This window comes from Rutilus rutilus (assembly GCF_951802725.1).
Source record: "Rutilus rutilus genome assembly, chromosome: 6".
Lineage (NCBI taxonomy): Eukaryota > Metazoa > Chordata > Actinopteri > Cypriniformes > Leuciscidae > Rutilus > Rutilus rutilus.
In genome coordinates this window covers 2,664,755-2,681,148 of record NC_140214.1, presented here as the reverse complement: position 1 = coordinate 2,681,148, position 16,394 = coordinate 2,664,755, and the positions used below count along the sequence as shown (strand labels likewise).

Here is a 16,394-nt window from a genome sequence, read left to right as displayed (position 1 = left end):
GTTATAGTTTGCTTATATATATATATATATAAGCAAATTACAACAAATTAAATGAAACTTCAAAGGAGTTACTTTCAAGTAATTTGAAATATAATTATTGATTATGCCTTCAAACTTCATGAACCTCAAATTCAAGGACCTTTCAGGGACTTTCCGGGTCCAATACCCTCAAATTCAAGGACTTAACCCTCTGGTCCTCTTCATTTAGGGGGTCACACTTGGCTCCGACGCGGTCAAAAGTGACTGAAGCCTTGAAATGTAACAGCTTCTTTTTTTCCAGGAAAATATATTTTGGTTCCATAATATTTTTTGATTATTATTTAGAATTATTTATGAGCTATTTTTTTCCATTAGAACTAATATATATATATTTCAATAAATGCAATATTTCACATTAAAATAGAGTGGAGGCCATTTTTTTGAGTGAGAAAAGTGGCATCTGGAGGCGTTAAAAAAATAAAAACTTGTGTAATGTCCCGTAACCAACTGTATAGCTCCCTATATATAGGCTAGGACGGCTTGATGGGAGTAAATCATGGGCTAACTTTAATAATAATAATAATAATAATTTTAACTTTTAATAATAATAACTTTCATTTTAAAGTGAACTACTCCTTTAACGTAACGCGTAAATGTGCGTAGCTAACGTAAATCAAGCAAGCTAGTGTGCATAGGCCACGAAGTGTGGGTGAAATTACACATTAGCGGAATTTAAAATATGGAATATGGAATATGGAATCTTGCACAAATTAATTCAAGCACTTTTTAAGTATCTATGTATGTTTATGTGCAAAAACTTTCCAGGGTCTTGATTTTTTTTTCTCTTCAGATTCACAAACTTTCAAGGATCTCAAGGACCCGTGGGAACCCTGTATATATATATATATATATATATTTATATTTATTTATTAATTTTTTTTCTATTGTGGTTGTTTTTAAAAAATGATGTTCTTTTGTCATTTGAAGAGGTTTAATAAAAGTAAAGAAAATTTTACAGTTGAACTGACCTTTGACCTTGGAGATAAGAGTTCCTGCTGCGGTGAGTGTTTCCACAGTGTTCAGCAGAGGGTACGTGCTGATTACCTGCCGCAGCACACGCAGAACCTCCCCTAAACACTCGTGCACCGCCGGCCGGCTGCACGGCTCCTCTTTCACTGCAGACACAGATAACATCCATGAGAACACATCTGCATTCATCGGTTTAGGCTGAACTCAAGAGGCATTTGGACACTTTAAAAGTATGTTTTCAATAAACGACACTCGCTTTTTTTATATGTTTTTAATCTAAAGCACGGCATTCTGATACTTTTAAATGTGCATTTAGTATCCAAACACTATTTGTAGACACTGTAAATCACACAAAAACACAATGGGTCTGCATTGCCACATGTTAGGAAGTAGATCAACTGTTGTTCTGCCTCACATTTTCACCAAAACATGTCAGTTATTTGTCCACTTCCTACCCACCCATTCCCACAATGCACTTCTCTGTGCCTGAACAACCCCGCTCAATACCACAAGAGGGAACTTACAGCCGCACACATGCTCCGATACTACGTCTACGATACTACATTTTACGGTCAACTCATGATTTGTGGGTTCAACAGGAATTCATGAATCAAGGTTCAACAGATTCAAATGTTCAGAGCAATGACTTTTGATTCACTTTTTGATATCAAACCATTAGCAAATGTTTTGTTTTAACATCACAGAACTTCATAAATCGACATCAGCAGTCGTGAACGTTTGAGGAAAAAAAAAAAAGCAGGAGTTTGGCTGTGGAACCGTATCCTTTACAGAAGGACAATGAAAGCTGTTGCTGTGCACGACAAAAGTCCTTGTGTGTGTGTGTGTGTCTCCATGCCTAAATGCATGTTCAGAGTGTGGGTGTTCTTAAAAATGCAAAAAAAACACACAACACAACACAAGAGCGTAACATTTCAAACAGTCTCTTTGATGCAGCGCTGACTCCTACACACGTGTGTAACTCAGACAATTTGATGTTCAGTGTGGCGTTTGCACATGCAAAAACTCCCTGTCCCGATGCCAGAGCGTTCTGGCTGGTTTCAAATGCAATAGTAATAGAGATTCGAGTCACTGATGTTTCACAGGAGAAAGTGAGGGGAATGTTTTTCTGTGCATGTCGATGCATGCATGACGTGTGCAGACCTGAGCAAAGTTTCCTCATGAGCATGAACTGTCCATCTAAAACTGGCACGTCACTGTCCACACTGCAAAAACAAATGCTTTTTTTTACATAGTATTTTTGTCTTGTTTCCAGTCCAAATATCCAAAAAATTCTTAAATCAAGATGCATTTACTAGATGAGTAAAATTAGATGTTTTCCGGGGGAATTAATCAAAATTAAGTGAGTTTTTGCTTAAAACAAGCAAAATTATCTGTCCATGGGGTTAGAAAAGTAATCTTGTTTTAAGCAAAAACTCACTTAATTTTGATTAATTCCCCCGGAAAACAAGACATAATTTCTTATGGCATTTTACTTGTCTAGTAAATGCATCTTGATTTAAGAATTTTTTTGATATTTGGACTGGAAACAAGACAAAAATACTAAATAAGAAAAGCGTTTTATGCAGTTTTTATGCGATACAGAAGAAAAATGCGATAACTCATTAAATAATGCGCTACGATAATGCTTAAAGTGTGTGAAATAAACCTAAATTATCTTTCAAATATCTTTAAACTTATACGTGTTTCACATTCTTTTTGTGACGAGAAAACATCCCTACAGCTTCTGCCAGTGAACATCAGTGTTTTACTGTAGCGTAAGAAGTGTTATTTTAACATCAGTGTAAACCTCGGGGTTCAGGTTATCCTACATTAGGGTTATTTAACAACAGAAACTCAATAATCAAACGTAAAAGCTTAGGTTTCACTGTATGGATTAAATATATCCTGATTCTTATTAAAGCTATGAAAGTTATTCAGCCGAGAGCTGCGAGTGATTTTCTCTTTGTCTTTTGTTCATGACTCCAGTTATTGCAGGCTATTGCGAGATATACATTTGTGATATTTTGATATATACTGCAGCCCCACCTTCACACATGATACGATGACAGCTATTAAAAATCCTGCCATCTGCCCAAAAACAGCCCCACCTCTTCATTTCAGCGCTGACTGCTGGTTTCTGTAAGGAGAAACGTGGAAGGCCTGTACAGACCCGTTCTGTGGCCGTGAGCTGGGAATGAATCGCCTTTTGTGGCTGAGAGCAGCTCCACTGCTGAGGAAACGACAACTGTGTTTGAAGACAAACATGACGACGCTACGTGACTTCCCAGAGGAAGAAGTTATTGCTCAGCGGTTGCTCTTTCATTGCTCAGGAGATTTAATTGAGTTCTCTATTATGCTCCATTTGATTTCAGCTTCACCTCAGGTACTTAGGAAAAATCAGGGTTGAATATTATTTTACAGTACATGTACTTACATAATAAAGTACTGGGTAATATAAGGTAACTACATGGGGTTAAGGTTAGGTGTAGGTGTAGATTCAGGGTTAGTACCTAGTTATTACCCAGCTACTGTAATTACTGTGATAAGTACATATTATGTACATGGGAAATAAGACTGTCAAAATAAAGTGCTACCAAAATCAGAGTCGATGGCGATTTATCGGTAACACTTTACTTTAAAGGGTTAGTTCACCCAAAAATGAACATTCAAACCCGTAAGACCTTCGTTCATCTTCAGAACACAAATAAAGATATTCTTGATGAAATCCGAGAGCTTTCCGGACCCCTCCATAGGCAGCAACGTCATTGCAACTTTCAAGGCCCAGAAAGGTAGTAAAGACATCAATAAAATAGTCCATGTGACTACAGTGACTCAACCTTAATGTTATGAAGCAACAAGAATATTTTTGTGAGCAAAACCCCCCCAAAAAATGTCAATGTTTCAGTTTTTTTGCACATAAAAAGTATTCTTGTCACTTCATAATAGTGGTCGACCGATATTGGTTTTTTGATGGCCGATGCCGATATCTTAGAGAGCAGGGTGGCCGATATAAAGCCGATATTTTTATATATATTTATTTTAATCAATAATTTCTTATTTTAATAATAAATTATAAACCAAATTTTTTAAATAAACATGCTTTTATACTTTAGATGGCAACTTCTTAAATTTGCAATCCTATTACAGTATTTTTCACAAAGTAATTGTTTAGAAATATATGAATATGTGAATAAAAAGAAGGTAAACACTGTAACAGGGCACTCAGTAATCTGGTAATTTAGTGCTGGTAATCATTTTTTCAAATAAAGACAAGGTAACGCTAATTTTACATACAGCACAGTGAAAACGATATGAATATGACACAGTTGGCAACCGGATATATCACAGATATGAATATGACACAGTTGGCAACCGGATATATCACAGATATGAATATGACACAGTGGGCAACCGGATATATCACAGATATGAATATGACACAGTTGGCAACCGGATATATCACAGATATGAATATGACATAGCTGGCAACTGGTTATATATCAGCATATTATAAAATGAAGGATTTAAAGTTTTTCGCTCGCGTCTCCTGTGAAGCTGATCTTCTGTTCGCATTCACTCACTTCGCACGGACCGACCGTCACTCGCAGACAGTAATGCACACTTCAAGATATCACAGCTGGATTCGATTAAATCTGCAAGGTTTGTGAAATTAAATGTTTATCAGATATTCAGAGATTTGTTTAAATGACGTAGATGCGCATTTGCTGAATGTTGACGGCAAATGAGAAAGTATTTTAGCCTGATTGTTTGCCTTTTCTGTTACAAATAATATAAAAGCAAACGTTTTACTTCACTTACTTCGCATAAGTTACCATTTACTTTCTTTGTTTACCAGTTCTGTCTAACAAAGTATTAGATATGACTGACAGAGATCGTAAATTAATGAAGACGGAGAATGTGAGTGAGCGATGTGTGATCTGAGGAGCTGCCGTTGCCGTTCTCTTGTGTTCTCAGCGCCGCCCGTCAAAATAAAAGTCCGGAGCACCGTCAAAATAAAAGTCCCGCTTCCAACACATCGGCCAATCAGAAAAACTTATCGGCCGATGCCGATATTTCAAAAATGCCAAATATCGGCCGATATATCGGCCTTGGCGATATATCGGTCGACCACTACTTCATAACATTGCATTTGAACCACTGTAGTCACATGAACCATTTTAATGATGTCTTTACTACCTTTCTGGGCCTTGAAAGTGGCAATGACGTTGCTGCCTATGGAGGGGTCCGGAAAGCTCTCGGATTTCATCAAGAATATCTTTATTTGTGTTCCGAAGATGAACGAAGGTCTTGCGGGTTTGGAACGACATTAGGGGGAGAAGAATAAATGACAGAATTTTCATTTTTGTGTGAACTAACCCTTAAAAGCCTTTATATATAATGCATTATAAAAGTATCTTTCATGCATTAATAATGCCTTGTAATGCATCTTATAATGCATTGTATGATCTCATGAATAACTGTGACCACAGTTCTACTACTTATCTATTCACTGTTCCTCTACAATGCAAGTACATCACTCGCATATGCGTCCAAATTTCATGAGAGGCGACTAAAATATGTCTTTAATTAGACAATGGCTAGTAAATTGTACGACTACAGTCGCCTGTAATTGAGTTAGACGCAAATAATGTCCAAAAAATATTGGCTAGTAAACATAGATGTTTACGTCTTCAGTGAACGTGAGCAGTGGAGAAGGAAACCGCATGTGTAACAGTATATTGGATCAGTGCATTATGTCTTAAAGTGACAGTAGCCTAATATTCCTGTGTTTTTAATGTTAATCACACAACAGACTCACTGCAAACAAAATCACTTGACTGAATTACTTTTGTAACTTTAATAAGGATTCATCTATATTTAATTTCTACAGTGAAGACTGTTTGATTAGGCTACTTTATTCAATTTCTGTACATAATCTACCTAATCTGTGTCTAAGTACTGTAAGCTCTACCTGTAAAACCTGAAAAGCTCTGTTTATTTCATTTGCATTGTGTTTATTTGTGTTCTTATCTTCTTACAGACTATTTACTTGACTTCAATAGTGCTTGAAATGTATATTTTATATTATATTTATGTAGAATTTATTCATTTGCATTCCATGTAAAAGGTCAAATAAAAAATGCACTAGCCAATGGCGACTCGAGCTTCAGTGTGTCCGTAGAGGGTTGTTGTTACACCTTTAGAAAGTTAAAAAAAACATGGCAAACAACCAATTTCAGTTATGCACTTTAACATACATTATGATTGCATTAATAATGAATTTATACATAAAGGCTTTATAAATGCATTAATAATATATTTATACATAAAGGCTTTATAAATGCATTAATAATGTATTTATACATAAAGGCTTTAAGGAAAGTGTTACCTATTTTTTATGCCAGGGTTCCCCAAACTGGGGTTCTTGAGTTGATGAGAAGTGAAAAGAAATCATAAAAATGTTCATTTAAAATACATAAATAATTAAAAAAATTAATAAAACATATAAAAAAAGTACAAATTCTATTTGTTTAGCTGCATGTCATGTGACCATTAACCAACATCAGAGAACGTTGAACATGCAAATGTCTAGGTGTTATTTAGTATTATTTCTGCACTATTATAGTTGTTATTAGCTTCTATCTTTACATTTTCAAAATGTTAATATGTTTAATTTTCAGTAATTGTATTATGTGCTTTTGTCATTTTTATAGTTAGTAATTTTATTGCTTCAACTTTTAGTATAGTAAGTGTTCATTTAGCCTAGGTAAAATTACAATAACCATAAAATGTTTTAGTTAACAATAATAACTATTATTCTGAAAATACTAACTTTCAGAGAAATTATTTTAGGTCAAAGAAGTCGAGCTGGCAAGAAAGTTTGGGAATCTTTGGTTACGCTAACACCAAATGGCTGAAAGAAAGATGTGTCTTGAGATGACATTGGAAACATTACTATTGCAACTCTACAGGCAGGGCAGATGTAAACAGGAAGTAGAGCTGATGAATATAGCAACGCTTTAAGGAAGTCCACGAGGCCTGAGGAGACGCAACTGACTTCTGTTCTTCATAGAGCAGACGTGACACATCTCTCTCCTGATCTCTGCGCTGGGTAAAGTCAGCCAAGCGTTCAGTTTAGGACACACGCGAGGGAAATCATTATGTCACAATATAGCGCAATACAAAAATGCAACAATATGTATTGTGTAAAAATTACTGTGTGAGAAAAAAAATCACTTTTTCAGAGTTTTTGTGTCAGTAATACATTAAAATACTATATAATGTTGAATATAATGTATAATAATGCAATATTTGTGGGTCCTGATAATGCCAGATGTCTGATGTTACCAGTAAAAAGTGGCCTACATTATTTTAAATATATCTAGTCAGTGAAAGAGTGCATGTTCGTCTAAAATAATTCAGTATTTTCATCTTCAGAATCATGAATATTGTTATTCTGGTGTCTCTATTGTCCTGTGCTTTGGGTTTCAGCACCAAGTCCGAGTCTATTCATTTACACACACAATGTAATACCAAATTTAGCATTTTAATCAACAGTATAGTTGTGTGAACTACTTTATTTGTTTACCATAAGAGCAGCTCAAACACCTCAGTTTGCCAATTAGTCCTTTGTGGACCTTCAATGTCACATTTCAAGGAGTGAGTGACTGTGAGCGAAGACTAAAGGAGGAATATCAAAAGCCCCACTATAACACCACATCACCACATGCGGTGAGAGGCAGGAGGGTTCAGGCCTTCCCTCTGTAGGGTTTAGCCTGTCTAACACTCTTTTCAGGGTCTGAAATTAACACTCGCTAAATGCGTGTAGAAATCGACAGTGGCGGCGGGTGACGCTATCAAATCACGAGCCAATTTGGCGAGTTACTTATTATATTTACTCGCTTTGCCGGGGAAGTTCGTGTAAGTCAAATCTGTGCAGATTAAGCACAAATACTTGTGAGTCGTCATGATATATTAAATACAGTGTATTGTGCAGAATCTGCTCATATCTGCGTACTTGAACACACACGTCACTGCGCAACAAATAACGACACGCTTGTTCATTTGCATTGAAGCAATAGCGAAGATTAAAAAGCATTTGGTGAACAGAAAAGATTGTTATTTTTCAACATCCTACTTTTTTTATGTTCTTTGTACTGTATTGATCTGTCCATCTAAAATACATTTTTGGAGAAAAGGATGAGGACGAATGAGGAAGGGAGGAGATGCTGGATGACTGGATTTTGTTTGAATAAGAAATGAATGTATGAAATCCAATTTTTATATATATATATATATATATATATATATATATATATTAGGGCTGCACGATTTGGGGAAAATGTCATACTGCGATAATAGAGGTCAATATTGCGATTGCGATATGCGATATAATAAACAAATGGTTTCATGAGTCAACTTGCTTGGTTCTCAAGGAAAATAAATGCACACACAGATTAGTGATAATCTGCCTAAAGAAAAAAGTTCTTTAATCAATAGCAGTGAGTGTTTTTCTCTGTTCCCTTTGTTCTTTGATTAACTTTAGCGACAGATATAATTAGTGGCTACTGTGTACTGTCCCTTTAAGAGCAGCCGCTGCTGACAGAGACGCGGATCTCACACGCCTCGTTCTCTCACGAGTCATCACAACTCTTCACGTTCATCATAAGACTACTCTTATGTTATGAAGATACTCGACAAAAAGACATTTTGGCGTAATTGTGTGTGTTATTGTTCGTTCAAGCTGGAAAGAGAACTGTATTCTGGCATGCTGTTTTGTGCGCACGCACGATATTAGCGCGAGTCTTTCTGTGTGTCACAGTCAGGACATTCACAGGCAGCGCGTTCATTTTGGCATACATGTGTGTTGTTCGTTCTACAGAGAAAGAGAACTTGATACTGGCGTGCGTCTATCTGTGGGTCGTGTGTGTGTGTGTGTGTCAGGAGGACATTCACTGACAACGCGTTCTTTTTTGTCTTATCGCGCATGAATGGTTTAAAAGCATTTGCATGAATAAGAGCGGGATCATGTAACACTAGCCAAAGGATGGCAAAAATGAACAGATGCTGTGTTAATTGCGTTAACCGCTAATTTGTTTATTTAATATAAAATCGCAGCATTTGCGATACGATTAAACGTGCAGCACTAATATATATATAAATTAGGGCTGGGTATTGACACAAATTTCACAATTCAATTCGATTTCGATTCACAAGCTTGCAATTCTATTCGATTCGATCCAATATTGATTATTATGGATATCAGGTTCAATACACGGCACATTTTCTCAAGGAAAACAAATCTCTTCACTAATGCTGTAAACTATGGGAGTCAGTGGTAGCCTATGGGCTTCATTAGCCTACTGTAATATTGAAGGTAAAAATGAACTGATTTGTATACAAACACTTAAATTACACTTTTATTTATTTTTATAATAATAAAGTTATATGAAATGTAAACATTTAAATGGTGGCTGTCTTAAAAACGTATTCAAACATGCATTAAATATTGTAGAACATTACAAATGATAATGAATATGTAATATGGTGCATATATTTAGCAGAATGCTCCTCTAGAGTTAATTTTTCTAGCTGACTGATGAGTTTATGGTCACTGGATATGGTTTTCCTGAGGTAAATGTGACGTTACATGGCATTGTTTACAAGCTGTTTTACTGGCGTCTTTCCACGGTTGAAACGCTGATTGAGCGACTCCATGTCACATGATTCGGATTTTGATTTCAATCTTTTAACACACTTTCAGACGCTCGTTCATGTTTATTTCGTGCTGTAACTGGTGTTATTAAGGCGGAAGAGAAGATCATGTGCTTCTCTTGAGATGAGCCAGAGCGATCTCACGCCACAGCGACAAAACACTATTTATGTTTTTGAATTTCATAAGAAAATGGACGTAATTTGAAATCTGAGATTTTGTTTCATATCAATAGTAACAAAGCACAAAGATTACTGTGATTTATTGGATGGGATGCGCTACAATGTTACATTCATTCATCAACCGAAAACAGGATGACTAATCGATTCTTGGGATTTAAGAATTGATTAAAATCGAGAAACCTATATTTTTTACCCAGTCCTAATATATATATATATAAGATGTGATGTAGTTAATCTGGTTTATTTATTCTTCTTTTTTCGTTCTAGTAGAAGTTCTGAATGGCCGGTAACTTAGACATTGAGTAGCCGAATTGTCCGGTGAGTGAAAAGGTTCATTATAACCCTGACTCTTTTAAGGGAAGGTGAAGCCCAGCGGACGTGTGTAATCTCAAACTGAAGCCTGCAATGAAAACATCTGACGCACGGTTCCTCTTCCTTCCTCTCTTTCTCCACGGAAACACTCTGTCAAAACGCATGTTACAAATGGCCATTCCTGAACTCATAATGATCAGCTTATGTGGGCTTTCTGATGGCTGAGAATGATATCTAGAGATCGCTGATGAGTTGCAGATCAAATACAGCTGATATAATCTAATTATAGCTTTAATTTATGTAGTAACACATGACCTTGAGTGTCTTTCTTCCTTCTACAAAAAAGATGGAAACAGAAATATGTTCGAACAATAAACACAGCAGTGACTAAATAGCTCAATTAAGTCTTCTGTCTATTAATATAGTAATAGACAGTGGCATAACTTGGTTTATCTGTATTTCTAACAGCTTCATATAATTATTTAAATATTATATATATTATTTTAGTAAATGAGTGAATATATACTACATTGTACAGAATTTGAGTAAATATATACAAAAAAAATTGTTTACACAATATTTACTATTACAATCAAATTGAATTTTTTAACTTAAATATTAAATATTTACACATTTTTAATTGCAAATTAAGTACATTTTATGTACAATATACTATTTTGCAAAATATATAAATATTACAAAATAAAATGTTTTTATTCAATCTCTAAATGTTTGTTCATTGATATATTCATATATATTTTATTACATATATATTAAAAAAAAATGTTAATATCGCAAATTGAGTAAATATTGCGTCGGAAAAATTATTTTAGACAATATTTTCTAATATTACAATCAAAAGTATTTTATTTTATTAATTAAGTCATTTATTTTATTAATTTACTTTAATATTAAACGTTTACATTTAACACTTTGATATATATTTATTGATATATTCATATATATTTTATTACATATATATTACTTTTTTTTTTTTTAATTGCAAATTGAGTAAATAATGTGTACAATAAATTATATTAGACGATATTTATTAATATAACAATCAAAAGTATTATCTTTCATTTTTATTCTTAAATATTAAATGTTTACATTTTTAACTGCATTTTTAACTGCATTTCAATCATAAATATATATATTTTTTATAATTATTTTGTATATATAAATGCATATATTTAAGAAATATTTGCATGTATATACTGTATATATTTATATTAAATATTTTATATATAAATAACACATTTTTCTCAAATATATACATGCATGTGTGTGTATTTATATATACAAAATAATTATACACAGCACACACACATATATTATGTAAACAAATCTGACTCCTGTTGCTGATCTGTGCTGCGATTCTCGTTCAGCTCACGATCTATGAAGCAGACACGTTCAGTTTTTAGTTGTAGTGTCTGTTCTCTAACGGAAATAAATTATTTTATTACAAAAACAAAACAAAACAAAACTTTCTGAATACCGCTAACACCGACTATCGTAGCATACCCCAAACCTCATACCTTCGCCCAGCACCATGTCCTTTAGTTTCTCCACAGCCTCTGCGAAGCGGGCGACGTCTCTTAGCAGCGAGGGGATGTCCTCCACCTCGATGGCCGACGATTCACCACCGTCAGCCTGTCCGTAGCTGAGAGCGGCCCGAGCGTAGCTCTTGTGGAAACTCCACGTCCCGGAGGTCTGGAAGGGGAACCCGGCGGCGCTGGCGTGGCGGCTGAGACCCGTAGGCCGTTTGATGGTCCCGACAGGAGAACTGCACCCCGTTAGCTTGGAGTGGGCCGACGGTGTTCCCGGGCAGGACGAGGGGACCGAATCAGGAGGAGCCAGCGTGCAGAGGCCATCGATAGTGTCATAGTGAGAGAATTCCTGAAGGATGGACAACTGGGTTAACATGGGAAGGAGAGAGAGGATGGAGTGTGAATGACAGGATTATGGAGAGGAATACTATGGACAGGGTTAATGGTGAAATATATGAGGAAACAGAAATAGGTTTAAATAACAAAACAATGAACTCAACAGTGAATAAATAGTTAAATTAATTATTAAACCATTTTTCTGCCCAGTAATATAGTTTTAACTGTCAGCGCTCAAGGCCGAAAACATTGGTGCATTAATATAAAATATGCACATTTACATGCATTTCTCACCTAAAAATTTATATTTTTTTCTTTATATATATATATATATATACATACACACACACACATTTCAGACCCCTTTTTTCTTAAAAAATAGAATGGATATTATCTTTTGAACTCTTGGAATAAAGACAAACCAAAGAAAGTTTCCACCAGTCTTTCATGAGCATCACTATTTCAAAATAAAGGTCTGAACAGTCTGAAAATATTTTTGTTACAAATTCTTGTTTCTTGGTTATTTGTATTGAAAAAATTTGTAATGACCAAACATGAAAAAATAGTTAAATATTTTTCATTATTTTTCATTTAAATATATATATAAACCTTAATATTATTATTTTTAATTGCAATTTGAGTAAATATTACATACATACAATAAATTATTTTATGCAGTAAATGTACTAATATTACAGTAAAAAAAAAATATATATATATATATATTATTTATTTAAATATTAATTATTTACATATCTTACAATCTTACATATTTGTAATGACTAATTACATATTTGTAATGACTAATTAATTTGTTTATTATTTAACTCCATATCAGCAGCAAAGGCTATTTTATGACAAGCTCAGAGTATTGAAAATGAAAAGATTCATACAAAAAATAAAACTGCAATAAATATATAAATGATGTACAATTATGATTTTCTTAGAACAATATTAACCTCTTAACTGCCTGTCCCATTCGTTGGGCATATTCTCCAAAACGACATTTCCAACTTAAATTGTTATAAATCTTGAATACTTTGGAGCACAGACTTAAGTTTGGTCTCTTTTTAAAGGAGAGACATGGCAGATTATTGTAGAAGTGGAAAGAAAAGAAAAAAGTTAAATAAAAAAATTAAAAAAATTATAGAAGTAACATTTTATTTTAAAAAAGTAAAAATATACTTTTTTTTATATTTTATATAAAATAAATATATAAAAAAAAAACATGTTTGACTCTAAAACTGCAAAGAAATAAAAGCCAACAGCCTCAAAAAGTTTGAAAAATTTGAGGCTGATATCTTAAAAAATGAGCTTTCAGTGAGACTCTGTTTGGGCGCAGTACCAGACGCTTCCACCAGACCACATCCAGGCTCCACTGATGACCATATAAGGACTCTTCCATTTCCATATATGTGTGAGTGATCTGAACAATATATTTCCATAATTTTCATACAATTTATGACATCCTATTCAGAAAGTAATATGGGCAGATTGGCAGAATATGATTTGAATTCAACCTCTAACCAACACATAAAAGCAGGGCTGCCAACTTTTAAGTTTAGTTTGGAGGGGGGGGGCATGGATTTTGTGTAATTGTGATAGTCAAAACATTTGGTAACTAAACAGAATTGTATTAAGTTTAGTGACAACATGTTACAATGTTTACATAGTACAATGACTTGTAGGCTACTGTGTGTATTATTGCCTAACACGATTTAAATCCAATTCTTGGGATTTGATTTCAATCTTGACTCAATATTGACTCATTTGGATAAATATTAGGTGAGGTACAGTAGATAGAAGTAGTACATGTACATTTTTCTCAAGAAAAAATATATCTCACATAATGCTGGAAACATACAGAGATCAGCTGGTATTATTAAAGGTTAAAAATAAATATAATGCGGTTTTCATTATAATAACAATTAGGCTATTTAATGACACAAGTAAAAAATATAATACATTTGTAACATAGTGCACATATTTAGCAAAATACTCCCTAGTATAGTTTTTTTTTCTAGTCACCTAACGTGCTGTGGTCATTAAATGGCTTTCCTGAGGTAAATGTTATATGACATAATTGTTCTCCTGCTGTTTTATTGACCTCTTTCCCCGGTTGAAAAACACTGAGTGATCGATATTATGTACGAGGCATATATAGTTGTACTGTATCTTTACATAAAAAGTAACAGATGATCGGTTTACTTGACCTGAGGCGCTACAGCGATCTGTCGCGTCACATTCACAAGCGCCAAAACGGTATTTATTGTCTGAATTTAGTAATAAAATGGACAGAATCTGAGAGATGAGAATTTTTTTTTTTTTTTAACCTTTTCTTTTCTCAAAAATGTTTATCTTTTGAACTCTTGACATGAGCTTTCTACCAATATTTCTTGATTATTATGTTCATAGTTTTCCGTGAGATCGGGTTGGTTCATCACTTTTTCAAAATAAAGGTCTGAACACGCCTTATGACTCTGAAAATATTCTTGTTGCAAATTAATAAATTACTGCTCCTCTGTCATTTATATTGAAAATCAGTCACCAAATATGAAAACAAGAGTTTGTAAAATTTCAAATGATATATAATTTAGGGCTGCACGATATATCGAGATATCACAAATGTACATATCGCAACGGCTTGCATAGCCAATCTGATTGATTTTAATAGGCTGCTTCAAAACAGTGCTAAAAGTCAAAGTTTAGGTCGACGCATATAGAAAGAAATCGTGTGTGTGTGTGTCAATAGGATGTGTGTGTGCATTAGGTCTTAAAGTGACAGTAGCCTAATACAGTAAACCTGCTGCTGTCTGTCAAACAGAAGAAAAGAGAAAATCACTCACAGCTCTTGACTGAATAACTTTTGTAGCTTTAATATGAATCAATGTATATTCTATTCATGTGAAGACTATGCAGCGTTTTAGTTTTACATTTGATTATAATGTTTCTTACGTGAATGCTACTGTTAAACAGATCTAATGTACGCCTGCCTGAAAACTCAAAGCACTGTTTATTTCATGTGTATCTTTGTTTTTTATTGTATTTGTCCTATTGTTTGTAATTTGCCCCTTTGTCATTTTTATCCACTATAAAATAAAATCCACTATATTCAGGTGTATTTGTTTACCTGGATAGTTTCTTGAAGTTACGTTTTCAGTTTGATATAACTATATATTACCAAGTTGAGCAAGAGTTGTTGGGATTTAAATAGTGTTTGTGTACATTGATGTTAAAATGACTTGTGACGTTACTTTTTATGTAAGGCTAAAACAGTTCTTAAATATATTTAAATTGATTTTACACACTTTTTAATATCGTGCAGCGCTAATAGTTTGTCAATATTACTTCAGGTTCAGCATTGAGCCCTTTTATTTTTATATACGGTTATTGATGTCATTATAGGTAGGTATCATGATATCATCTGTTAGTTGTGGTTCTTTAATTTCCTATGTGCTGGTGCTTCAAATGAACTTGTCAATTCACTTAAAGTCAATGGGGTCCAAAGTTGTTTGATAACAATAAAAGATCGCACAATTGTCATTTTTGGATGATCTCTCTTTAGGTTCGCTCTTTTAATCAAGAACCATGGCTTTCTATTTCCATGGAGATTAGTTATGAATCTCCATAGAACCATGTTTAATTGTATTGCAACAGAAAAAGCCCTTCTGGATTCTTTTCTATTCTTGTTTGCATCTGGAGCTGTGCAACAGTTGCTCGTTTCTGAGATGACTCTTGCTGACTTCCTCTCAGTTTATTTTTGGCACTGTTTGCGAAACAAAGAGAAAAAATCTTCTTGTGCTCTTCATCAGACATTGTTCACCAACAACAGTTGTACAGAACCTTTCATCAATTTACAATAGTCACACCAATTGAACAAAAAAATTATTTTGAGTCGATTCCTTTTAATGATTCAGTCAAACGATTCGCAAACTGTCCATAAATCACTCGACTATTGTGAACCGGTTCATTTCAAATGAATCGTTCGAGTTAACAAATTCTCTAAAATGAATCACACCTCCCACACAAGTTTAATATCCATAATAATAAAGTACATTATTAGTCTTTTAAATAAAATTATTGTGTGTGAACTGCTAAAGGAAAGCAAGAGGATGAATGTGAATCCATTTGTCAACCGTTTAAAATAGACCAAAAGTTGCAAATCCGCTTTACGCGTAAGATTTCGGGCTGATTTAACCAGTTTTCTCTTTTAAACACGTTAACAGCGGTAATATCAACCTATCACAAAACCAAACTCTGTTTTTTGGTATTCCTAAGAAGGGCTGTTGGTCT

General features: G+C 34.1%; 1 protein-coding gene across 4 annotated transcripts in view; it reads right to left on the bottom strand.

The window, feature by feature from the left end:
- arhgap45a (Rho GTPase activating protein 45a) overlaps positions 1-16,394 on the bottom strand; it is a 53,046-nt gene that overhangs the window by 36,402 nt on the left and 250 nt on the right. For 2 of the 4 annotated variants that reach the window (XM_084411890.1, XM_084411891.1), the window contains exons 2-3: positions 11,754-12,129; positions 1,008-1,154 (exon numbers count right to left, since the gene is read on the bottom strand). In XM_084411890.1, coding sequence (XP_084268016.1) covers positions 1,008-1,154; positions 11,754-12,129 — 523 coding nt within the window. The remainder of the gene's footprint in view (positions 1-1,007; positions 1,155-11,753; positions 12,130-16,394) is intronic. The other 2 variants (XM_084411892.1, XM_084411893.1) reach the window with 1 other exon arrangement.